The following is a 25941-nucleotide window of genomic DNA, read 5'->3' on the forward strand; positions in this document are numbered from 1 at the left end:
TCTCTTCTCCCCATCCCACCCATCAAGCTGTTCCCCTCCCCTCTCACTCCTCCCATGATGGATGCAATGGAGGTTTTGCTGAATTCAATTCAAGGTTTCCGCGTTCGTCCTGATCTCGCGCCATCTGTTTGGACCTTTTATTACTGTTGGCTTAAAGCCGGCTACACAGCCGCGGCTTCAGTGGGCTTGTTTTTAACGCATAGCGTCTCTTCGGCACCATTTCTAACGCGTTGATTTTTCATTTACTAACGTAAAAAGCAGTCCAATGTGTATTCTTAATTAAAGGAACGCTGTGGAGCACGACTGTGAACGTATATTTTCCCTGAAATAGGCCTGAGGTTTCCATTGCGCTGTATAATGTTGACGTGTGTGACCACGTGCCAACAGTGCTAGTAGCTTGGTTGGTTTTGGCCGGCCGGGCGGTTGAATCGAGTGACAGACAGACAGCCAGACAGACAGACTAAGTTTTTCGCGTTTAGGTAGCCCAAGAAAGACTATCGTCTTTAAAAGAGCACATAATAAAGGTCACAGGCGCGCGCGGCACAGTCAGAGCATACGACATAAGCTGGAGGAGCGGCTCCGTAGGAAACTGTCGTAAACTGCTTGAGGACGGTAGCAGTAACTACTGAGCATACGGAAAATAGTGTTTTATTTTGCACACAATTATTGAAACACGCTCAGGTGTGCTTTATGATCCTAAAAATAGGCAGCGAAGCCCATGCAGCTCTCATCATGCGTGCAGCTTACTACGGGTACTTTGTTGTTTATAAATACAAAGTCCAAAGAAGACCCGGTGCGCGAAGAGCTGCATTGTGTATTGGACACAAATAACATGCCGAGGTCTTCTTGCACACACTGTAGGGGTCGTTTTCACGACAACTGAACTGTCAGCCCGGCGTCGACGGTGAGCTGCGGCTTGTGCGGCTCTCTGCACATCGGTCTGCTGAGCCCGAAGTTGCATGGTTAAAGCCGCGCGCGTAGCTCTACGATTCGCATCTTCAGCAGCGGCTCGTACCATGCGAGTGGGTACCGCAACGTGCACCGAAGAGTAAACAGATATCGAGACTAAGTGGTGCATATGTCATATCCCTCGACACGTGGCACGATTCGATGAAACTGCTACAAGTCATGACACCTGGTGGAATACAACGCAACTTTAATGCGTAGTGTGCATGTATCGGCGCTACGTGGTGTGCATCTCACATCGTATGACTCCTCGCATGCTAGGATGCCTGCATTGGGCATGTTTCCACATCAGCTAGCAAGCGCTAGCGTGGCGCAGTGGTAGAGTAACTGATTGAGTAGCCCGATTGCCAGTTTTGCGGTAGGCAGTGCTAGTTTAAATTCAAGCATGAACAGTTGCAAGAGAACTCCAATGCAATGTTACGTTCCCAGGTTCCCCTGGAACAGGTGCCTAACTGATACTCCAAAACGTACACTAGGAACCACGTCACCCTTACCCACTGACCACAAAGCGATTACACGTGGCACGTTTTCTGTGCTTGCGTGCAAGAGGTGTTTTCATTACTTATCCCCAGTTTGCGTTTAAATGAATGCCCATGGTATTCTATCGTACTATACCTATTTCTTCATTAACTCACTCCAATAATCACCAAGGGATTAAGTGCGCTGCAGAACGACGACGCAGTACCTTGTTCAGCTGTTCGGGACTGCTGAAAAGCGTAATTGATAAGAGCAGGCTGCATGGCTGCCCTTGAAGGACGTCACATACAAGCTGAGTCAGCGCCCTCGGAGCCTCGGGTAGGTGCAAATACCCGCTGTCTCCAAGAGGATCCAGAAGAAGCTGCGCAAGAAGGCATAAGTTCGTGAGGTTGGACATCAGGAGAGGCAGATAATTCCTTACACTCACGTCAAACCAACAAACCCATATTTGATGAAATTGATGAAATGAAGAAAATATTACACGTTTGTCGTGCAAGATAACATCGTTGGACGGATATTTACAGATCCATGTTTTCAATTGACTTTTACTGTGTCTTAAAACAGTCGTTAGTGTCAAACAGCTTTTTGTCCTCAAAAAATCCCCGCAAAAAGACATTCTAAGCCGAATTGGAATACTGCAGCGAGAACGCATATTTGACGAAACCGAATGTTTTGTGCACAATTCACAGTTGCACCGAACATGCAGAGCAATGATTCTGTGAGTGCAGTGATAAGATAGGGTAAAGCAACATGCCTGTAGAAGAAATGCAAAAAAAATTACCCTTCTCTCACAGCTGAAGTGGAATCCCTTTTTTATCCCCTTTAATCCCAAACAATGACGGACTGTTAAAAACTGTGTCAAATTATGCAACACTTACCTAGTTGGCGGATGAAATTTGAATTTCTTAGACGAATCGAATATTACACACAAAATATTTGTATCCCATTCGAAAGGGGACTATTCCGTATTTTTAAATACTCAACCGAACGAAAGGCTGCGCAGCAAGCGACTTTTAAAATATGTTTACTCTTGTAATTTTGCTAAACAATGTACAGCAAACTATGAGAAATGAAACAACGAATAACGTTCCCGAAGCAATTGAGAAAAAAATGGGTAATAAAAGCTCTGTGTTTGCTTTTGCTGCGTAAGCCTACAAGACAACCTGTGATTATTGCTTGTAGTCATTTAGTGCTTTTGGCAGTGATGTCATTTATTTATTTATTTACAAAATACTGCAGGCCCAAGCTAGGGCCCATGCAGGAGGGGTATCAAAAGGTTTAGACAAGCAAAAAAAAACATCGAACAAAATTCATTACAGATCATGAAGAGAGGAAAAAATAATATATACATAAACGTTGCACACCAATGAGCACCCTATGGCCGTGAAAACAATTATAAAGATTGGAACTTTAGGGAAAACAGTCCTAGGGTTCACGACAAGAAAGAAAGAAAAAGCAAAAAAAGCAAGAAGAAAACAAAAGAAAGCGCGTCACATTCTGAAATTAATGCGTAGAATAAGTCGCTGTGCTGTAGCATAGATAGCGGCAAAGCGTTCCAGTCTGTAATGGTTTGCGGGAAAATGAGAACTTGAATGTGTTAGTACGTGTTCTAAATGGTGTTAGCGATTCAGCATGACGATTTCGAGTCAGTCGTGACATCAGAGGTTGGATGTACGGAGCAGGGTCTAATGCGAGATGGTTGTTTTTCAAGTGAAAAAGAAACTTTATTCTCAGAATTTTGCGACGGAGCTTAAGTTCCTGGATATTATTTTGTTGCATCATAAAAGTTGGGGAGTCCGTCATGCGGTATTTAGAAAAGATAAACCGAATGGATTTACATTAAATCATTTCTAGAGCATCAATGTTTTTCTTAGTGCGTGGGTCTCAAATAATACATGCATATGCGAGGGCAGGTCTAATGATTGAATTATAGGCCAACAGCTTGACGGATGGAGAGGCTTGTCGAAGTTTATATAACTTCATAACTTGTGGAAGTTATGAAGCAGTTTCATCTTTTACGCTACCACCAGTGTTGTTTTCTTCGCAACGGGTCCTTTAACATATGTCTACGACACACGAGTCCTTCAGCAGCTTTGTGTTTTCATTTTTCACAGCCTTGAATTTTTTCCAAACCAACATTTGTTTTGTTTCTTTCGAGTGAATATTTCTAAAGCGATGGTTCGAGGAAGAACCATCGCTTTAGAAATATTCACTTGGCCCTCTAGAACTCATATACTTTAGCGCCAGATTTTTGGAACGTTCTGGAATATCCGTAACGTTTTCTTTGTCACCAGTAGACAGAACGTGCCCTAATCATCATCATCGTCGTCGTCGTCACCATCATCATCAGCCTATTTTGATGTGCACTACAGGACGAACGCCCCTCCTAGCGATCTCCAATTACCACTGTTTTGTGCTAGCTGATTCCAACTGGCACCTGAAAATCTCCTAACTTCCTCACCCCACCCTTGCCGTAATAAGTCGTATAAAATACTTTGTACACCGTTTATTGAAAGTCATATAATTTAAGTTAACGCTTCATAAATGTTTTCCTCACCACAGTCAGTACTAAGACCAGAGGATTCGCGTACAGCGAAAACCATAATTAAAGGAGATGTAGAGATACAATAATACAGTTTAACGCAACGTCTTCTCTGATTGAAGAATTGAAGAGTTATGCAAATTTTAGGCTACAAAAATGGCCTTTTGCGATTTGGGTTTTCATTCGGTTGTCAGTGTCGTTCGCAAGCTAAAGAAGTGCTTACTATTCCGCTACCCGTGTGCACCTATAAGTTCAGTAGTCCCATATGTATTTAATGTGTACATGTACATTATGTTCTCATCCTTTCACCAAAATATTTCAACTCATATTCAGTATATAATTCACGAGGCCTCTTTGATTAACGTTCAGCTTATGTTTCGACCTTAATGGTTTATGGCAACCTACTCTTGTAGAAATGCTTCTAGAACCGCATTTATTATCCGCATTAATTGATGTATCACAGCCAGAATGCATGCATCTTGAGCGCTGAATAGCATATGTAACGATCACGATCGCTTACGACACTTTGGCCGTAGCATACGCAGTAAATTTAGTGACCTCGGCACGGCACCAATGGTGGATCGTAAAAATAAACCGAGCATATGCCGACCAACATGAAGAATGCAATGAAAAATTTGCGGGCGCTGATTAGACATAGTTAGGAGTGTTTGAGCGCAAGGACAGATGTGGACAAAAAATGTTGCGCAACTACAAGCGCAACTTTCAACAATTGGTTTTATTGGAGACTGCAGCGTCGTCGATAAAGCACACTTGTGCGCCTGAGTTCCTCATCAGCTACCAGCGAGAAGCGATATGCTCGGCCGCAGCGGGTGTTGCTACTCACGCGCTTTTCAGTTACTTAAAGCTCGAGCGCAGAGCAATAAACGGTCCAATATTCTTGTCGCTACTGTGTTGGGTCACTTCAGTGGCGACGAGGAAGGGATCGAGGCCACCCGAGTTTCACGAGACAGCAAGCAGTTGGGATGCCTACCATGTTCACCTGGAGGCTTACTTCGAAGGCAACGATATTAAGGACTCGTCGAAGCGACGGGCACTTTTGGTAGCATCGCTCAGTGACAACGTAGTTCGAGTTCTTCAGGGACGATGCCCGTCAACGCCCGTGAACAGCTTAGAGTGCGACGAAGTTGTGAAGGTGTTAGAAGAGCACTACAGCCCACAAGTGAACGAGACAGCGGCAAGTCACGCATTTTTCATGCGGAAGCAAGAAGATGACGAGACAGTTAAAGACTTTGTGGCCGACTTACGACGTCTTGCGAAAGATTGCAACTTCGGCAGTTTTCTGGACAGAATGTTACGAGACCGGATAGTGTGTGGTATCCGGGACGACGACGTCAGGCGGTTCCTGCTGACGCAAAGGAAGCTGAATCAGCAGGAAGCTGAGGAATTCGCAATGTCTTCAAAAACGGCAGACAGTAACGTCCGTTCCACGAGGAATGCAGACGCCGAGAAAGACGCTAGCAATGTGCTTTTCGTTCAACGGCGACGTGGCAGCGGACGAAATACTGACAGCGGGTACGATAGACGAGACCAACGCCCTTAGTGCTGGAGATGCGGCTCGAGTCACTCGGCATACGAATGCCAACATGTCGGGAAGGTGTGCAGGAAATGCGGCACTAGAGGACACTTGGCGAGAATGTGCCAGCGCCGGCGCACCAACCAACAGGGATCATACGCGCTCAACGAACTGTCCGATAGAGAAGACAGCGGGGGAGAAATGCTTTTCGCCCTATCCACCCGGAACAATGCTGACCAGGCGAGTACGCGCCCAATGGAACGAAACTTGGTCTGGGGCGGCAGGACACTACGGATGCTGATCGACACAGGGTCATCTGTCAGTGTTATTCCAAAAAAACGTTTTTAAGACACACCGTCAGTGGTGGCCTAGGCTAGAAAAAACACCACTGCGATAGGCCTGCTTCTTGGGGCCTCTTCCAGTGGTTGGCCGAGTCACCATAAGTGTGGAGCACGGCAAGGCGCAAGTGAACAGTTCGCTCGTGGTAGTCGACTGTGACGGACCACTACTGTGCGGCCGACACACAATCCATGCTTTCCGCGAAGCCAGGCTTGCCACTCTTCGAAGAACAGGCTCTACAAGGCGTTCATGCGCTGCAGTCTGAAGACGGCATAAAAGAGCTGCTTGATGAGTTCTCAGACTTGTTTAAAGACCGGCTGGGCTGTTGCAAAGGTCCGCCCGTGAAGCTGCACAAGAAAGAAGGTGCGGTGCCACGGTTTTTGAGGGCTCGTTTGGTGCCGTTCGCGCTTCGCAAAGCCGTGTCCGCTGAAATTGACCGCCTCGTTCAGCAAGGTGTTCTGTCGCCGGTGAGTGTTTCCGAGTGGGCTGCGCCTGTTGTACCAGTGGTGAAGAAGAATGGGGACATCAGGCTGTGTGGCGATTTTAAACTCACCGTGAACCCCGCCACTCATCTGGAGCAGTACCCTTTGCCAAAGGTGGATGACATTTTTGCTGCGCTCTACGGAGGAGAAGTATTCACTACACTGGACTTGTGGAATGCCAGCTCCCGCTTGACGAAGAGGCTAAAAATATGACCGTCATCAACACGCACCAGGGCTTATACTCGTACAACCGATTAGCCTTCGGCATCTCGTCTGCTCCCGCACTGTTCCAGCGGCGCGTTGAGTCGTTATTGCGGGGCTTACCAAGAGTGCGCGTATACTTGGACGACATCATAATCGCCGAGAAACAGCATGACACGTCGACGCTTCGACAAGTGTTGCAGAGACTGCGGGACAGTGGCCTCCAGCTGAACAAAGCCAAATGCCGGTTCCGAGAGAAAGAAGTGCAGTTTCTGGGGCACAAGATTGATGCAACCGGCCTCCACCCGCTGCGTGACAATCTCGAAGCCATAACAGCTGCACCAAAACCAGAGTCGGTGAGCCAACTTAGGTCGTTTCTGGGGCTAATAACCTATTACTCAAAGTTATTGCCTAATTTGGCTACGTCCCTGGCTCCGCTTTATCGGTTGCTGGCGAAAGGCCAACACTGGAACTGGAAAGAATAGCAGACAAGAGCTTTTGAGGAAGCAAAGCGGGCCTTGTTTAAACCAAATTTTCTGGTTCACTACGATCCGCAGAAGGAATTGCGGCTAGAGTGTGATGCTTCATCAGACGGTTTAGGCGCAGTATTATCTCATCGCATTGAGGGCGTGGACCATCCGATAGCATTTCGTTCAAGAACGCTGACGTCAGCAGAACGCAATTGTTCACAATTAGAGAAAGACGCGCTCGCCTTGGTGTTTGGAATTTCTAAGTTTCGCGATTTCCTGCTCGGCAACCATTTCACTTTAGTAACGGATCACGAGCCACTCACCGGGCTCTTCCACCCAGACAAACCGATTCCACAGATGGCGGCAGCTCGAATTCAGCGTTGGGCGCTCCTTCTATCGGCGTACCAATACAATCTGGAATACCGCAAAGGACTGCACAATGGTAACGCGGACGCTCTCAGTCGCATGCCTTCGCCAGGGGATCATGAACGCGGAAGTCAAGTTGTAATGGAATATGTGCTCCACACGCAGGGTTTAGATGCAAGTGTCCTTCCATCTGAACAAATGATTGCTCTGACCCAGGAGGACGGCACACTTCGGCCAGTCCGGGAATGGATCGAGCGTGGCTGGCCGTCACATCTTGCCAAGGAGCAGCAGCATATACTTCCGTACTTCACCCGCCGACACGAGCTCGTCGTGAGCCATAGCCTCATTTACTGAGGTCATCGTGTGGTCGTGCCGGAGACAGCCCGACAGTGCTTATTGAACAAGCTGCACGATACACACCCAGGCATCGGGGCCATGAAGAGGCTTGCGCGTACGTTATTTTGTTACCCCGAATTGGACAATGACATTGAAAGGTTGGGGAAAAGCTGCCCCCAGTGCGTGCAGTGTTGGTCGATGCCTGGAGCGCAAGTTCCTTCGCCGTGGCCCAGGACGGGAAAGCGGTGGTACCGATTGCATATGGATTTTGCAGGCCCTGTTGATGGTTACCTAATCTTCATCCTAGTTGACGCGGAAACCAAGTGGATAGAAGCAACGCCTGTGAAAACAGCGACGACAGACACAACTGTTCAGCTGCTCAGAGAAAGTTTCGCCCGTTTTGGTATTCCGCAGTTTGTGGTGTCGGACAACGGTCCCCAGTTATCGAGTGGGGCAATGGCAAAGTTTTTGCAGGAAAATTGCATACGCCACATCAGGATGGCACCATACCATCCACAATCAAATGGTTTAGCGGAGTGGGCTGTGCGAACAATAAAATAGGGTCTCAAGAAAAACAAACGCGGCACATTACAGGAAAAGCTGTCCCGTTTTCAGTTCCGTTACAGATCGACGCCTCTCGAGAGTGGTAAATCCCCCGCCCAACTGCTCCTTGGATTCAAGCCCCGGACAAGGCTGTCTGCCCACTTCCCAGAAGGCGAGGTACCTGCAGAGGCTGACGCGATACAGGAACAGTTTCCGTCGGCCAATACACAACCACTGTTCCCACCTGGAAAGCGCATCTGGTCCCGCCAATTTCAGCGAGGGCGAAAATGGCTACCAGGGACGGTGATAGCGACAGAGGGGAATCGCATGGTAAGGCTGGAGACACCCCTGGGAATACAGCGCCGTCATGTGGATCAGTTGCGGACACGGCTAGCGGAAGCGACAACGCAAAGGGAGAATGCAACAACGCTCGGCCGCAGTCCAGCGGGAACACAGCCGGCCGAGGAGACTGGAGAAGCAAGTGCAACGGCGCACTACAGTCCAGCGACTTCCCAGCCGGCCGCAGAGACTCGACAAACGAGTGCATCGGAAGCGGGCCCAATGCTACTTCGCCGCTCAACACGACCAAGACGCCCGCCGGAGCGACTGGGCTTTTGAAGGGGGAAGAGATGCAGCGTCGTCGATAAGGCACACTTGTGCGCCTGAGTTCCTTATCAGCTACCAGCAAGAAGCGATATGCTCGGCCGCAGCGGGTGTCGCTACTCACGTGCTTTTCAGTTACTTAAAGCTCGAGCGCAGAGCAATAAACAGTTCAGTATTCTTGTCGCTACTGTGTTGGGTCACTTCAGAGACCGGTGTGCATAACTGTGCACGTGCACATCATGCTAATTTTGAAGCAGACATGGCACGCGTGCACGATATCACAATACAAATATAGTTGTTACTTGACAACGCTAACGATTGCGTGCTCACACACTCGCTGTGCAAGCTCGCAACGTTTGCCACTCCAATAATAAGCATAATGAGCGCATCTGTGTGTCTCAGCAGAGCTAATCAATTCTGAAACAACAACACGCGACCGTGTGGATGTGAGCCGTTGATTCAGAATCACTTCGTTGCGTCAAGACAAAGAGACTCACTAGGCTGATTAGACTCACTATACAAGACTCACTAGACTGATTATTGAATAGGTAAGAAATTCCCAGAGAACCCACATCACTATCAGTGTCTAACTTAATTCGAGAGCACTAACACACACGCTCCTGAATTCACACACGTGTTTATACAATTTCTATTTTATCGTTTATCGTGCCCATAACGTGCATCAGGGGCTGGTAAATGCTAAAGTATGATACATACTACAACGTTCTCAAATGTTGTATACCTCACGCAAAGACAAGGTATAAGACACCTCCTGTCGCTGCTTTAGTTATCAAATCTGTCACGCAGAGTTCTAATTCTAGTGCCGCTTTGACTTCTCTTAGGTGTTATATTAGTACGGAAGCACTGTGTTCAGCGTGTTTTCTGCGACTCGTGGTATCTGGTTTTATTTCTAGCTGTTAAGACGAAAGTCATGCTATTCAAGAACCTTAAGTTACTCCACTACAAATCTTAATAAACTCCCTTCCCTATCTATTGTGATGCACTACTTCATCAGCAGCGATGATATCCTACTTTATGATTATAAACCCAGTTTGCGTGGACGCCGCGACAGCGACGGATAATTTACTCTTCGTTGTGGAAGTAACTGACTGTCGCCGTTTATTTGCTGTGCGAGCCACTTACCAAGGAATCTCCGCGCTGTTGAGCCCACATTTCGAGCAGTAAGTTGCTCAAGAATACGCCTGCATGTCGATCAATATACTTAATAATCTGCGGAGGTGGAAACCAATTCAGGGGCTTCAAATTTCTTCGATGCCTTTGCTTCTCCCGGTCTACTAAACGCAGCAAGAGAACTCGATAGCGGAAGTCACTGAGGAGCAGCTAGCTGAAGACAATTTGTGTGAAACTTTCGGATTAATTTGAGGCTGAATAATGCTGACGTTGCAGAAAATAAGTCTCACCACAAGATTATCGCAGTGATAGCTACAAGACACGCCCAGTGACAGATCGTATCATATTCTGCATATAACTCACAAGAGATAAAGAAAGTCGCAGTTTCGCCCGAAAGACGAAGCATCGATTGCGATATCAAATTAGCAGGCAGCTATACGAAGTAAGGATTGTAGTTTTATCGGCCGTATAAAGTTGTAAATATTTGCTTACTAACTAAAGAAACAAGCACGGTGTCACGCGCGCACAGGTAAACATGAACACATCTCGCTCGATGACCGCGGAAACTCATCAAAATGCTGGAGTGAGAAAGCGTGCCAGCCGCAGCGAGCAAATTGACCTTTGCGCTGGCTCTTGCTTCAACACGAACAAAACGTCGAAAGCACAGCACATACGAAACTACCGAAACTCGGCGCATGCACTTGGTCCCCATCGCACATCGCTTTGAAAATTAGGCCCCCGCGGGCACACACTTCGGCCACTTCGCAATCGCAGATCGCTTTCAAGATAGGGCGCCCGCGCGGCAGCTCCGTGACCAGCAGCCGAAAGAGCAGAGCACTCCCCTCTCCCACCCTCCCACCCCCGTGCCTTGCGCGCGGACGAAGACCGCGCGCTTCCGGCCGCCTTACTCTCTCGCGTGCGCGAGATTAAGCTGCGTTGGTCGACTCACCCTCGCACGCTTTCACTCGCACACACAGCGTACGGCGCACGGCGACGATTTTATCGCCGTTGGACTTTATACGGAACCTCACGGCGACGAAGACGGTGGCAGCAAAAATGCGCTTGGAGGGTCCATATATATTTGCTATCGCAATAAAGCAAAGACAACACTAACACTTTATCATAGAGGTGAGAACAAAATAATGATAAACAAACACCAAAATAGTGCCAATAATTGGGCCGGCAGCTCTCACCAACTTTGCATGGAGTATAAACGGCTATTATATAAAAAGTGCTTCGCACGATAGATACACAAATTCCGCCAATAACCATACCAGGGTGCACAGATTCCCCGTGTGTAACTAAGGTGCACAAAAGGAAACGATGCCAGGACTATTTTTGTGTTAAACATTCTGCGGCAGCACTGCACAGGCGAAACGAAGTAATGCTGAAAATAAGCGTAGCACTGCTCTAGTACAAGCTAAACGTGATTTGTGAATTAAAACACTTCCTGATATGCTTTAAAAAACGCGAGAAATATTGCCAAGCAAACAAGTCTGGCGGCTCTTTTACATTTACTTGAGTTCCAGTAACGCGTCTTCCTTCCCCAAATGAGAAGTTGCTCTAAATAATGGTCATTTCATTGCATTTGCTGTCCAGTAGTCTGCTTTACTGTGCTCACGCTAAACTTATCCATGCTCTCAAGTGAATGGAATATCGATAATTCTCATTAGTATTGGTAATGCAAAAATGAGGATTATGATCATGATGATGATTTATTGGCATCCCCTTTGAATCGGGGCGGCGACAAATAGTCACCTAGCCGGCTTGATTTAATTAGGTATACTATACATGTTCTTTATCTAGCATTTTTGTATACCTCTTATTATTCTTTTCTTTTTCAAAAATTTACCTTGTACCGCTAATTATGATTTGAAGAAATCAGGTCATATCCATCTTTTCCCTGCTTTTTCCCCACCAGTACTCTAATCGTCTCTTGCTTATCTCTACGGCTGATCTGTTGATGTTTCCTTCCACTTTAAACCCAAGCACTTCTGGGACTTCCACGTTACCTACGGTTCTCGCTGGGTGGATCCCGTCGCATTCCATTAGGATGTGCTGAGTGGTCTCTGGATCTTTACTGCAGGATACACATGCCTCATCTAGTTCCGAATATTTGCTCTGGTATGCTCCGGCTCGAGCCTCAAATAGCAAGGCACTGCCCTTTGTGTTATCGTACAGATTTTCCCTTCTAATTTCTTTCTTCTCATTCTTGTATTGTCCTTTTTGTTTCCAATCTTTGCATCCAATTCACGGTCTCCAGTTCTCTCAGTAAAAATAAGTGACCAGCACGCCCTCTGTCGGAATTAATTACGTGAACAACAACCTTACAAAACAGACTGGTTTAGCCTGGCGCTCTTCCCCGTCAATTACGAGGTCGTGCATGCTAGTTTCGGTAGCCGTTTTTACTCGTTAGGTCCGTTTTTATTCGTTACCAATTGAACTTGATTATTTAACATTCTAAAATGTTTCTGACACCATTCCTCCAGACTTTTCGATAACCACTGTCACTACAGAGGTTCCATTACACACTAATCGCGCCTTCGTCTTCCGACACTCGCCTCTTGTCATACGATAGCACTATTAACATTATTTTTCTTCTTCTTTAACAGAGAACATATATTTCATTCAACCTTCACATTGCGTAACACGCAATGCCTGTACGGGCACACTTTATTCAGTGCGTGTCAGCCCATGACATATCCAAAGCAGTCTTTCTTACGTATTGCCCAATACTAATAACCTTCCTGCCCGCATCACTTTGAAAATTTATCATCAGCAATTGCAGTCTGCCATCGAACACCTGATCATATAATAAACGACAGCCCTACTTTGAGGACCGCTCATGCAATGCCTTGTATGTTTTCTAATACCAAGAAATAATAATCCACAAAGTGCACACTCGATCCTAAGATATGACGTGTAACATATGACGTGTTGTGTCACCAGCATGCATCGCAGCATATGCTGAATCACGGGATGTCAAAGCTAACAGAAATCGCACATAGCAATGGAAGTAACTATAATGAGCGGGCCCCTCATTATAGTCCTAACACTATAGTGACCGGTTAACAGCCACTCATGCAGAACCTTTGTAAGGGCGCATCTCTCCGTCTGGTTTCATTACACGCGCAAAAGCATTGGGCTCATGCATTAGGGTCATGGGTTCGAATCGCGTGTACGGAAATTTTTTAAGCGTTGCTGCATTATTTATTATTTTCCTCGCTTCGCTTCTGCAGTACCTGTTACTCTGTCATATGATTCATCACCACCTCTGACACGCCAAAGGGGAGGGGGGGTGGAGGGTCTTAGGTGGATGCTGTTTTAGCGGCCGCAGACCAATGACTAATGACTAGCTCCTCTTGTTACTGTGCACCCCAGTATGACGAGCGCCCAAACCACTGACTAGCGAAACTATGTGCACATAACATGGGATGGAATAAAAAGCGGCCCCCTCGCTTTACCACCAATATCGTGAGGGGGCCCGTCATGATGTTGTATAGACTGTTATGACGGGCCCTGTCACCGTACTGAGAGCCCATAGAAAAAGCGTCTGAAAGGACAAAATTTACTACCGTTGAACAGTTCACTGACGCAAAACGTTTGAACTGAACTACTGGCCTGCATACGCTCTTGTGCAGTATACTCGCCTCACTGAAGAAGCACCTGGTGGGATTTGCGCCATCAACATATGCGGTTAACAGTGACAGGCTGAATCACGACGTGTGCTGCGTAGTATTTCTCGCACGTACCACCAAGCTAGCGCGGACGTTAACACTGAAGGTGCTAAACATCAAGATTCATGTGATCTAGGTATACGCTGCGTTTTTCTGCATCGCATTGCAACTATGGGCACAATGATTCGTACAGGCAAGGTTGGTGCAGTTGCTGTGTAACGTAATGAAATGCGTTAATGACGTGTCGAAAGTTTGACTTCAGAAAAAAAATGCACACGTGACCCAAAAATGTTAAATATCGTCCAGAAATGATCTTACGCTCACACTCACAAATTGAAAAGTGGTAAAACATGCGGGGATATATATATATATTTTTTTTTTTCTAGCTTAATAGATAGAAACAATGCAAGGCGTTGCGTAAAGGCTGTTATCAATGTTATAAATAGACCATTCCTTTGTTTAATATCTATAAAGCGCGCCCGCCTCACACCTATCTACTCTGCAATGCAATGATAGGGTGCACAAGTTCTAGAACATTCTCATTATTATAGCAACCTTGTGCACGCTTATAAGCGAGACGCACATTATTTATAAGCAGGACTGCGTAATCGATAGGGGAACAGCCCAAAAAACACGACAGACAAGAAGGGGGCACGCACCAGCGCTGCCTAAATTTACTGCGTAAATTCACAATACGGAGCCCCGAAAAAAAACATAACCTGGGCTAATATTCCAAATTATTACATGTATAAGTGACTGATTTTTCGTTTATTTATTTATTTACACATACTGCAGCCCAACATAGGGCTATAGCAGGAGTGGGAACATTATACATTACTATACATTACATATCAAAAAACGTACACATGCCCAATAATTGAAAAAGGAGCTCTTTACATGTTAGCGAGGTGATTACCGGTGGTAGCTTTAAAATCTTTTAGTGATAGTGAACGCATGTTGGCGGGTAGAGAATTCTATAGCTCTATTGTACGTTAAAAAAACTATTTGAATGTTTTAATACGAACAAATATAGGTGTTATTTTCAAGGTGTGGGAGCTACGGGTGCAACTTGCGTTTTTAAATGTGATGTAGTTAAAATCAGAAAGATCAGAGGTGGAGTTATTAATTGCGTATAAAAGTTTTAAGGCTTCGATGCGATAACGTGAAAGTAATGGTCCGGTGTTCAGAGATTGTCGAGCCTGTGTTGGTGAAAAACTGCGGCTGTAATTTTGGCAAATGAAACGGATAGATTTTCGTTGAACATTATTGACCGAAATTATTTCACAGCGTTTGTAGGGAAACCAGACAACAGATGCATATTCTAGAACAGGGCGAATTAACGTTTTATATAATAACAGTTTAGCATCACGAGGGGTCTTAGCTAAAGTGCCGCGCAAATAACCTAATTTTTGGGGGGCTTTCCCGCTCATATATTCGATGTGTTTAGACCAAGAAAGATGTTCTGTTAGAATGACTCGTAAGTATTTATATTGAGACACTCTTTCAAGTGGGATGATGATGTCAAAGAACTCAAATATTAACAATAATATACTGAAGATAAACGACAGACACATATAAAGTACCTAGGGCCACTAGGTAACCAAACTGGCAATAATTATCTCGAATATGCAACTTTTCTACAAACTGAAGGTTGGCATGACAGCTGCCATAGCACCGCCTAAAATATGAGCAAGAAACGACTTCAAGAATGAAGATGTATGTGTCTAGATGTGACACATTACAGTGATATCCGCTTGAATAAAAACAATCCACAGGTTTGCAAATTTGGAGAACACGCTGACTTGCCAATTATTTCGGCAAGCCGTAAGCGGTGGGCTCGCATTCGCAGTCTTCAGTTTCCGATGCATCCAATGAAGAATACATTTGTGTTAACCTAGTGATGTCATGAAAATATAAGCCCGATATACTCTAAATATCGTTCTTGCTGTAATTGTACCCGACGCACTTGCTCTACTGATTATAACGGCTGACATAGTCCTTTGGCTGTTACATGTTTCTAACCACGTCTTCGTAATAATTTGGCGCTGATCAACATTTTCTATAGATATGAACTAACTAGATCGCCAAGGAGCTGAGTTTTATATACGCTGTGCCATGGTTGTGAGTTCGACGGCCACCGTAGGTAAGTTCCTTTCAAACTTTTATTTCCGTTTTCGTAGTCTCCTTTTTCTTCCTTTGATTCATTCATAGCCTGTTAACGTTCACTTATCTTTTACTACCTAATAATTCAGTCCTGAGGGTCCTTTTATTATTCAGGCTAAATTTAAAATAGCTAATGCTGCTGCTGAAGATGACCTTTATTTGCACCCCGTTTGAAACGGAGCAACCGCAAAACGTCACCTAGCCTGCTTGAGCTAATAAGGTTTTATTCATCTAACACAATCTAGCTATTTGCTTGCCTCTTCTTAATCTTCCGTTTATTGTCAGCGCTCTGCTTTTCAGAACGGAATAGTAAAAAAAAATGACGCATTTGAGTAGCATGCAAACGCTAAACCCATTTAGCTTTGTTTAGCCGTGCTATTTTTTAATTTTTATTCCATGTTAAGGACTGGTGGCGAACAGCGTATTATTTTTGTGTGTGTGATTGGTTTCGACAAATTTGTTACTCGCCATGTGTAAGAAAACCACTTGCCAGGTGTAGTCCCCTAGACAAGGACCTAGGCACCACGTCGCACGTGATAATTATTTGCTCTTTTGTCAGTTTGATGGAGAGTGCTGGCATGAGGCACGAATTGAGTTATCTAATTCTTCCAATGATATTCACTTTTTTGTTAGTTCCTGAAAAGAGACATCTATTGTAACAGCAAAAATGAAAGCGACTGCATCAAGCTGGTACTTACGAACAGTGGCCCAGAGATTGCTATCAGCTCACGAATAGGGAACCCGATGTGAGTTATATTCGCCACAGGACCATAGGCTACAAGAAGGTCAACCTGCAAAAAATGGGGCAGGCTTCGGATATTTACACGTTTCTGTCAGAAAACAGCAGGCACAAGAAAAAATGCTTAACCTTGCATTCGGCCACGCAATGCTTGAAACAGCGAAGCAGGGCGATCGTAGCCCAGCATTTTCCGAAGTGCGCGCGAACTTTTCATCTTCTTACTCATGATGATGATGATTTTTGGCTCGTCTCGGACTTACGGCCATCACTGCGCGTTGCATAGCACAGCTTGCAACACCAACACCGCGTTGCAATGCCGACAACGCGTTCCAGCAGACCCGCTCCGTGAATGCGTCTCCCTCTCTCTCTCTCTCGCTCTCATTTTCTTTATAAACCTCCCGAGCACAGCGCGCAAAACCTCTTCTTCACCTCGCAGAGCATTGGCACGAGCTCGTGCGAACGAGCCAGCTGTGGACGAAGACGACGAGGCTCGAACGCAATTATATGGTTCGCATAAATGAATGTTCTGCAAGCGTGGCTGCATAGCCTAGTGGTTACGACACTCCTAGGGAGCCTGGGTACGCGGGTTCAAATCCTGCCTCGGCAAGAAGTTTATTTTCTTTATTTCTTGATAGTTTCTTGATACGAACCACAAATTACGGCTGGCTTAAACAGCTTCGCTGTTAAAAAAAAATCAGGCAAGTTTGCACTCGGTCGCGCAAAGCTTAGGCGCAGCGAAGCTTACTGGCTGCTACTGCTAGGTATGAACTTGGTTGCTGCTAGGTTTTAACTTGGTTTAACTTAACTACGCATTTCGAAAGGTATTCTCGAGCGATCATTTTCGGAGGTACCTTCCCTTTCGCGACATTTCGCGTGACTAGCGCTGGACGCGTGGGCGCCTAAGAGCGACAGCGCTCCTGGCATGGCACAAACGCAGACAGGCTAACCAAGGCTGGCACAGTGCCAAGAACGCGGCTGCTTGCCGACGCCGAACGCGTTGGAGGCTAGCCGCTCGATATCAATCGGCCAGCTTCACTGTGTCTTGAGCTTCGCGCTGTCTAGTGCAAGCTTTCGCCTTTTTTTTTCTCCTGGCTCAGCGCGCCGCGGAGAGAAGAGAGGCAGGGGTCATGAAGGCCGGGAGCTGGCGAGGAGGAGTACGCGGACCGCGTGCGCACGCGGTCTCCTCCTCCTTTTCCTTCGGGTTGCCATAGCTACCACTGCTATGCACCACAAATTACGGTTAGCTTAACGGCTTTGCTGTTAAAAAATGAATCACTGCCACATCGAATGCAGAAATCTGGGTGCAGTATTGGGCTTGCAGTTAAGATTACCTTTAAGTTATGCAATATTTTCTGCTGTACAGTGCCTCCGTAGAAAAAAAGGTCGAGGATAGACCTAAAACTAAGCACAGATATAATTTCGCATGGCAGCATTGCAGATCTTTTTACCGAATTCGTATTAATTAATTGAGTAGGGTTTCTCAATAGACTACAACACTAATTGGAGTGGCTAAAAATCCGGCATGTGATGTCTGTGGCTTCGGGAAGAGCATGGACCATCTTCTCTGCCACTGTCTTCTATTTCAAACACAGCGGCAATCTACCTAGAACGCGTTAATGAAACTAGATGATCTTCGACTCAGAGAACGGACAACACTGGAATACAATCCCCACTGATCCTGGGCTCGGAAGGCTGTGAAGACACATTTTTGCTTTCTGAGAACGACTGGCTTGTGTGAGCGCTTTGACTGCGTAGTGCCATCAGCGCATGTACTCATACACCGCATTCCTTTCTCTCTTTTCCTCTCTCCTTTCCTTACACTCTTCTTTTCCCTCAGCGTAGGGTAGCCAACCGGACTCTTTACTCCTTAACATCCCTGCCTTCTCTTAAACTCTCTGGATTCCATAGTATTTCACTTTGTGGTTGGGTCGAAAGAAAGCCGGGAATAGCAAGGGTAGGAAACTGCAGAGGGAAGCTAAAGTAAGTAAAAAATCATAGAACGTTGTATTTGCGGCGATCTCGTTCGTAATAGTTGCTGTTTATGTCTAGCTTGATTGGTCAGCCGCAGGAAGTCCTTGTATTCAAAACTCTGTGTGGTCGTTGTAGTCGAAAAAAGTACAATTCACTGAAATGATGTGTTCTTGTGAAGGGATCTACTCGGCTAAACCTCATCGTTTCCTGCCAGTTTTCCGTAATTGTACGTGATCACAAGAACTGCAAGTCTATGCCTTTCCAACTGGCACATTTAAAATTGTATTTGATTCTCCTAGTGTCGATGTGTCTATTTACCTTCACACTGATTCTTACTTCCAATGGTTAGTATAACGAGCCTAATTTATCACGCCGTAGTGAAAAGTCATTTCCTAGCCAATGTGTGTGATTTTGAATCTCGTGTAACATCGTTCTTTTAAGCCGATGCTTTAAAAGACGGCGTTCATCATGTAGTGTGCGATATACCTTGGCATTTGATTGACGCATCGTGACAGCCTGAAACAAGATATTGTTCTTACACAATATTTTTAAACCACTTGAAATGTTTTTCTAGTCAAGTATTACATTCATGAAAGCAAAATAACGCAATATAATAGAATGCACCTGTACCAAAAGAAAACAGTTATGCTATTAGTATACTAGAACCTTTTGGTAATAACTGAAACCAACAGATCACATCTTTTAAATGCCCAGCGATTTACCAGGGTACGAAATTGGAAATACAAACGCTTTTGATACAGCGCGTTTTAGAATTACAGCTACATTGTAATGCGGCCACCGGCGACGGAAATAGAACCTGCGAAGGGTGCAGAACATCACAACACCACAGCCACTGAACCATAGCGGATTCTAGGCTGCTATCTACTCCAATATGCTTATTTTGCCTTTCTAGAGTCGGTAGACCATGTTGATACGACTGCTTTTATATCACTACGGCTGCCTGACTACGGTAGTCAGGTGAATGGTACGGCAAAAGTTTATTGTATGGTCAAACTTTATTGGTAGTCAAGTGAATTCTTGCATGAAAATAAGTATCCGTAATGCTACCACAGACGGCTTCGTTTGGGTTAAACCCCAAGAATGAAAAACCTTGTTATCTTGCGAAGGATAAGAAAATGAGGCTGTTTAGTTCAAAAAGCGTCCTAAATTCTTAGTTGTGTCAGATTGCAGGGAACGATTTGTACAACCCACGTAATAGTGTTTAAGCATGTGTGTGTGTATTTGTGCCTGCGCGATTATTTTGGCGCCGTCTTATTGAATTCAGCATTGCAGTCGTGAAATCGACACAACACCGTCTCGTCACGCGACTAGCATTGTAGGAGACGCGACAGATGACTGAAAAACGTCAAAAGAGTACGAGCTGTGTTTTGGCCAAGCAGGTAGCCGTTTATAGCAATGCCATGGAAGGGCTTCAGCACCTCACAGCAGTTTGCAAGTGGTAGTCTCTTCGACTACTATAGCGTTACTTTTCAACACGCCTGTCAGACTGTTGCGGCTGTTTTCCATTGAATGCAATGGCTGGTGATAACAGTTCATATATCGCTAACAATTTCTTTTAACCACAGTTCACAGAGCTTTTAACTCTTTTAATCAGAGTTAATCGGGGCTGTGCTTACACAGGATGTCCTAGGTACCGGCGAGACCTCCAGGTCAAAGCTTCAATGCCGTGATCGAAATACGTTTACGATACACGTAGAGGTGCTACAAGGGTAAGTCAAAAATTATTCACAATTTTGACATAGCTCTTCCTACATTGTTTGTACTGACCTGTGTCCCCGTTTATTTTATTGTTATACCGTTCTGGTCATGCTATGAAAGTTTGATCCTAATTCCTCAATTTGTCTTCCTTTTGTCGTAAATAGATCATGGGCGCTCCATCCTAGAAGTTTCCACCAAAAGGACCAACGAGCAGTGATCCGGTTTTTGTGGTCGAAAGCTGTATCAGGGGTCGCAATTCATCAAAGATTTTCGGCACAATAAGGGAACAGTGTCTTGCAGTCTACGAATGGATTGAAAAAATCAAAAATGGTGGCACAAATGTTACGCATTAGGAATAAGCCGGACGACCATATACGGCCACAAATGAGGACAACTTTGAGCCTGCACGTGACATGGTTCTTTTAGGCAGACGATTGACTGTTGATGACGTGGCACATCGTGTGCAAATTATTCATGGTTCTGCATACGAAATCATCCACAACAGACCTGGGTTTCATAAAGTCTGTGCATGATGGGTCACAAAACAACTCATAGTGTTGCATAAACAAACGCGCTTGGCCGTCTGCCAAAAATAATTGGATCACGATGGTAACGAACGTGACGACTTCTTAGACAGAATCATCACTGGTGACGAAACACGGATCCATCATTACGAGCGGGAGAGTAAACGGCAGAGTATGGAATGGGAACCTTCACAATCTCCCAGCAAGAAAAAGTTCAAAACCCAACCATCCGCAGGAAAACTGATGCGTACCGTTTCTTGGGATGCACAAGGCCCAGTACAGGAACATTATCCAGAGAATGACACAACAATAAACAGCACGCGTTACAGTGAGATGCTTACTGACAGGCTAAAGCCTGCAATTTTAAGCAAACGACGAGGACTGCTGTCAAAAGGAGTTGTCCTGTTGCACGACAATGCCCGTCCATGTGTTGCTGCCCACACTGCTGAAATGCTCAGGAAACTCAAGTTTGATGTAATGGCTCATCCTTCGTATAGAACTGATCTTGCCCCTTCTGACTGCCACTTGTTTGGTCCACTCAAAGGGGCATTAAGGGGCCTTCGATCCACCTCGGACCAAGAAGTGAAGGACGTGGTGCATGCGTGGCTCGCTGCTCGGCCAAAAACCTTCTTTTCTGAGGGCATCAGGAAGCTTGTGCAACGATGGGCCAAGTGCGCTAAAAAGCGAGGGGACTATATGGAAAAATTATGCTAACGCGATTTCCCAATTTGTATTGCAACAAATTTATAGGTACATTGCGGATGATTTTTGTCTTACCCTTGTATTACACCAGTTTCTTTTACAGCTAAGTATCTTCCAACACAAACAGCCCTATTGTTGGTATAACTCTAAAATGCACCAGCACTACTCAAGCTGCGCATGCTGCTGCTAACACTATAGACGCCTCTCCAAAGCTGCATTTAGACATTAAAGATGTTTATTCTCTCTCTAACACTATAGACAACAACGACACCGGGCCACAAGGGTTACTAAAAACGAACCTTGTCGTTGTACTCCGACTTCGTAGAAAGTAGAGTCAAGCTCGCAGTCATTCCTTGGGAGTATGCCAGCAGCGTGACCTTGCTTGCACGGGTGACATTCAGCACAAGGTCAATGACGGCGGCGATATCGTAGCGGCCGATTTCATCAAAGCTGAGACAAAGGTTCAGTGCAAAACAAATGGCAAGAAATTGTAAATGCCCTCGATAAACATACACATCACTTACATTGATTAACTGCCTAAACAACAACGATGTGTACTGTTGCGTTGTGCGCCAGTTTATGACGTCACCTGGTGTTTCTTTCAGCTGGTAAAAAAAATACCAGCGTTTGCTTTAGCTCTGAATTCATTTACTCCGACCACTAGCATTGTCCCCCAGTGAAGACCACCATCTAATTTTTCTTTTGCTTGTTTATTGCTCAAATAATTACGTTTCCTCACTGTGTAGAACTGGACATCGAATCCAGCCGTTACAGGGTGTTTTGTTAGGTTGGACGGGTGCGGTTGTATGAAATGTATTCAGCTAAAGCAAGAACTTTATAATTAATAACAATAAGGCAAAAGACTGGTGAGACCTTGCAGAACAACAACCTAATTTCCAGCGAAGCTGTTTTTTCTTTTCGAGCTGCATTATTAATAATTTCAGTAGTCCCTAACCAAATTACATACTTTGAAATGGTCATCCTATATGACTACGTTGTTTGAAACCTTGCCCGCATATAACGCTTTCGAGCACTTGTTAAGGAAGTTTTACAAAGGCAGCAATTCAACAACACACCCTTTTACTTCGCGAGAACATTGGCCATCGTGTTCCCTCTGTTCCCGTTGCAGTGGGATGCATGTTGCAGATAACATGTTTTTAGTCCTTCATCTGGGTTATTCCGTGAAGCGGACATTACTCACATGAAAAATCTAAACACCTATTCAGCTACTTCACAAAAATTTACTAATTATCTTCTGAATTAATTATTTTGCCCCACATATTGCAATTCAAAAATTGTAGCCGCTGAGGATGAAAGGCATATTCACTTAGAGTGAGTATCCAGAAGTGTTTAAGTTGAGTGAGGGGGCTCCCATTGAAAATTGTCCAACTGGGTCATCTGGTCTCTACTTGCAAATGGTCGCTAAGAAGGTCCAAAGAAACTTGGTTCATAAATGATGTGCAGAACTCTCAATTATACAATATTGATCCTGGAATAGAATTCAATATTCCGTTTAACATTAACCGATCTGTTGAAACAACTGTTCATAGGACTTGGATAGACACTGTCTATACTAAAGCTTCTTGTATATGATGTGAAGAGGCTGATGAAGACATAGAACACCTTCTTCTACACTGTAAAAACATGATGCTCCCTGTTAGAACCTTTTGGAAAAACTACATGTCTTGGTGTCACGGAGCGGCATATTTTCGAGAGTGGTTTTGACGCTCATTAGCGACACGCCGAATTACGGGCGTCAAAAACATGGGGTCTTCACTGTGCGGCGTATCATTTCGATTAGCGACTCGCCGAATTACGGGCGTCAAAAGCGTCGTAGCCTCACGGGCGGCGTCTCGATTCGAGACGCGACACGCCGATTACGGACCCCGAAGTGTGCATGTACGGCCACGTGGTAGTGCCGGGTTCGACCTTGGCCCTTGGCCTTGGGAGAGAGGAGAATCTTCCGCTTTTCGTCCATGGTGAAAAGGGCGCGGCCAAGACTGTTGGGAGCTAGGAGCCGTGAATTAGGAGAACTCTACATACCGGCAGTTTCCCTACATAGAGAACTTGGGAAAGGAGCAGGAAAGGAGAAGGGAAAAGCGCAGGTTTTGGGCCCTGATGATGAGTCTAGAAGCTGATCCTGTAATCTGCGGAGAAGTAGTCAAGGAGCTAGCGCCGTCCACTATCGTCTGAGCCGCCTAGCCGCGTCGGAACTCCAAGTAACTAGTTGACGTACGAGACGTCAAACCAGCGTCTGCAACGAAGTACTCGGTAGTCCGCCTCAAGTTAGCTCAACCTGCTTGAGGGAAGTCGTCGGATCTAGACTCCCGGGAAACCCAGCCCAGCAATTCGCATCAACCTCGACAAGATCGGACCACCAGCCTTCTTCGGGAAAGCTCTGTGTACCGACTTCACGGTCTATGGACTTGCTGCTGCTGCCCGGCCAAGCGTATGACACCATTTGTTTTCTTTTGAATTTTGACTTCTATCGAACTTTGCTTTAGTGTTTAGTGTGTTCTTGTGTATTTGATCCTCGCACTGTTTCATTTTTATATCTACTGTTAGTTGCTCGTATTTATTCGTCTTCATCATTGTGTTATATTAAGTTCAGTTGTGTTAGTTTGTCTAGTGTATTTTATTTTATTAATTTGTGTATATTTATCAGCCGATAAATATCTTGTTTTTTTGTTTACTCCCGACTCTGACTCTCTTCACTGTGTTCGCTTGAGTACGGAACGACCAAACAGCTTGTCTACCCCGTCGATCGACTTCGCGCCGACGACGAATCGGGGACAGCTGTGACACTTGGATATACAGTCACTTTCCTTAGGAAAATTTTTGGGTCCATGGCCGGCAGCAAAACTTCAAAACATCGCTGCGCGCGCCTAAGTACAACTTTTGTAGGAATAAAAAGCTTTTGTCATGACTTTTTTTGTCATGTTTTTACTTTTTGTCATGGTAAGAGGCCGGAGGCGAAATAAAAGAAGACAAGGACGATGTGATCGGAGCGTTCCGAACGGCGCGAGCGCGCGAGGCGCGTGATCCGAGCTGTCATCGAGGGAGAAGCAAGGCTGAGCGAGCATTATCGACATGGCTCCGGGCCAGGAAGGCCGCATCGCCAGCTCCGCTCTGGCGACGGGAGGCTTGGGGGTCTGGCCGAGTCCGTGACGTTGGCCGTCCAAGGTGTGGCCGTCGACCTCGGCAAGTTCGAGTGAGGCTCCTGGACTGGCTGCAGCCTCTCACGGCAGGACCGGGCACCCCAGAAAGGACCCCTCTTCCACGGCAGACCGGCACGTTCGATGATCCCCGGAACGCCACGTCGGCACTCGGGAAAGGAGCTAGACCGAAGCGGCGGCCGAGCACGTCGCTAGGCCTAAGCCGTCGCGCCTCCCTGCCACGTCAGCAACAGCGACCGGGTTACCCAGGCTCCCGAGACGAGCAAGTTGAAGGGTAGGACCGACTTCTATGCAGCACCGTTTATGCGAAGATCGGCGAAACAACCACATTGAAGAGTTGACAAGCCTCCGGCCGGGAAAATACGCGCATCGACGAACTTTCGTAAGAAAGACTTTCTTGTATCGTCACTACAGTAGGCCAGTGATGCCAGACTTTGGGGTAAGAAGGGCCTAGGACTAACGGAGGCGAAGTTAAGGATATTTATTGATTCATTAGGTTGTACATTTGTTGGCATTTATTTGTTCATTGTGTTTTAGTTCAGTGCATTCTAGTTTGAATGAGTTTTTAGTTTGAGGTTTTTTGGTTTCGAGTGTGATTAAATATCTGCTTGCTGTGTCGCCATGCGTCTTCCCTTTCCATCTCTCATAACACCCGCACGCCCCCGAGATCGGTGACACACTTGGATATACAGTCACTATCCTTAGGAAAATTTTTGGGTCCATGGCCGACAGCAAAACTTCAAAACATCGCTGCGCGCGCCTAAGTACAACTTTTGTAGGAATAAAAAATATCACAAAAATACTAAGTCACACATCAGTTATTGCTAGCATTGTTATTATTAACCGGTACTATTAATTACATGTTCATTGTGTCTTCGTGTTCATGTAGCCTTTGTCTATGCGTACAAGTCTGTTGTACTGAGTGTGGCATTCAAGAGGGACCTAATTCGCAAGTGCTCAACCTCTTCTGTATGAGGATCTTGGTTTTGTGAACATTCATGCTGTGGGAACTCATGTGTTGCGTGTGAACACTTCGGCTTTGCGAGAACTTATGCTATGTCCGCTAACGTTTATTTATGTCGCAGTACCAAGAATTAGTATGTGAATGTTCATTCATTTATTTATTAGTCCAGTTTTGCGATTGTTGAAAACTTTCCGACGAAAACTATCATGTAAGAGAAGAGGAGTACCCGGCGCCACATATAGGCACCAATCTCTCCTTAAAACATTTAGCAAAGAAAGGAACCACAATCATCACAAACACCAATAAAAACTTCGCC

General features: G+C 45.6%; 1 protein-coding gene across 3 annotated transcripts in view; it reads right to left on the reverse strand.

The window, feature by feature from the left end:
* LOC119465213 (lipase member M-like) overlaps positions 1–25941 on the reverse strand; it is an 84667-nt gene that overhangs the window by 30504 nt on the left and 28222 nt on the right. For all 3 annotated transcript variants that reach the window (XM_037726006.2, XM_049656541.1, XM_049656540.1), the window contains exons 5-7: positions 21785–21935; positions 16529–16621; positions 1652–1804 (exon numbers count right to left, since the gene is read on the reverse strand). In XM_037726006.2, the coding sequence (XP_037581934.1) occupies positions 1652–1804; positions 16529–16621; positions 21785–21935 (397 nt within the window). The remainder of the gene's footprint in view (positions 1–1651; positions 1805–16528; positions 16622–21784; positions 21936–25941) is intronic.

This window comes from Dermacentor silvarum, chromosome 9, assembly GCF_013339745.2.
Source record: "Dermacentor silvarum isolate Dsil-2018 chromosome 9, BIME_Dsil_1.4, whole genome shotgun sequence".
Taxonomy (NCBI): domain Eukaryota; kingdom Metazoa; phylum Arthropoda; class Arachnida; order Ixodida; family Ixodidae; genus Dermacentor; species Dermacentor silvarum.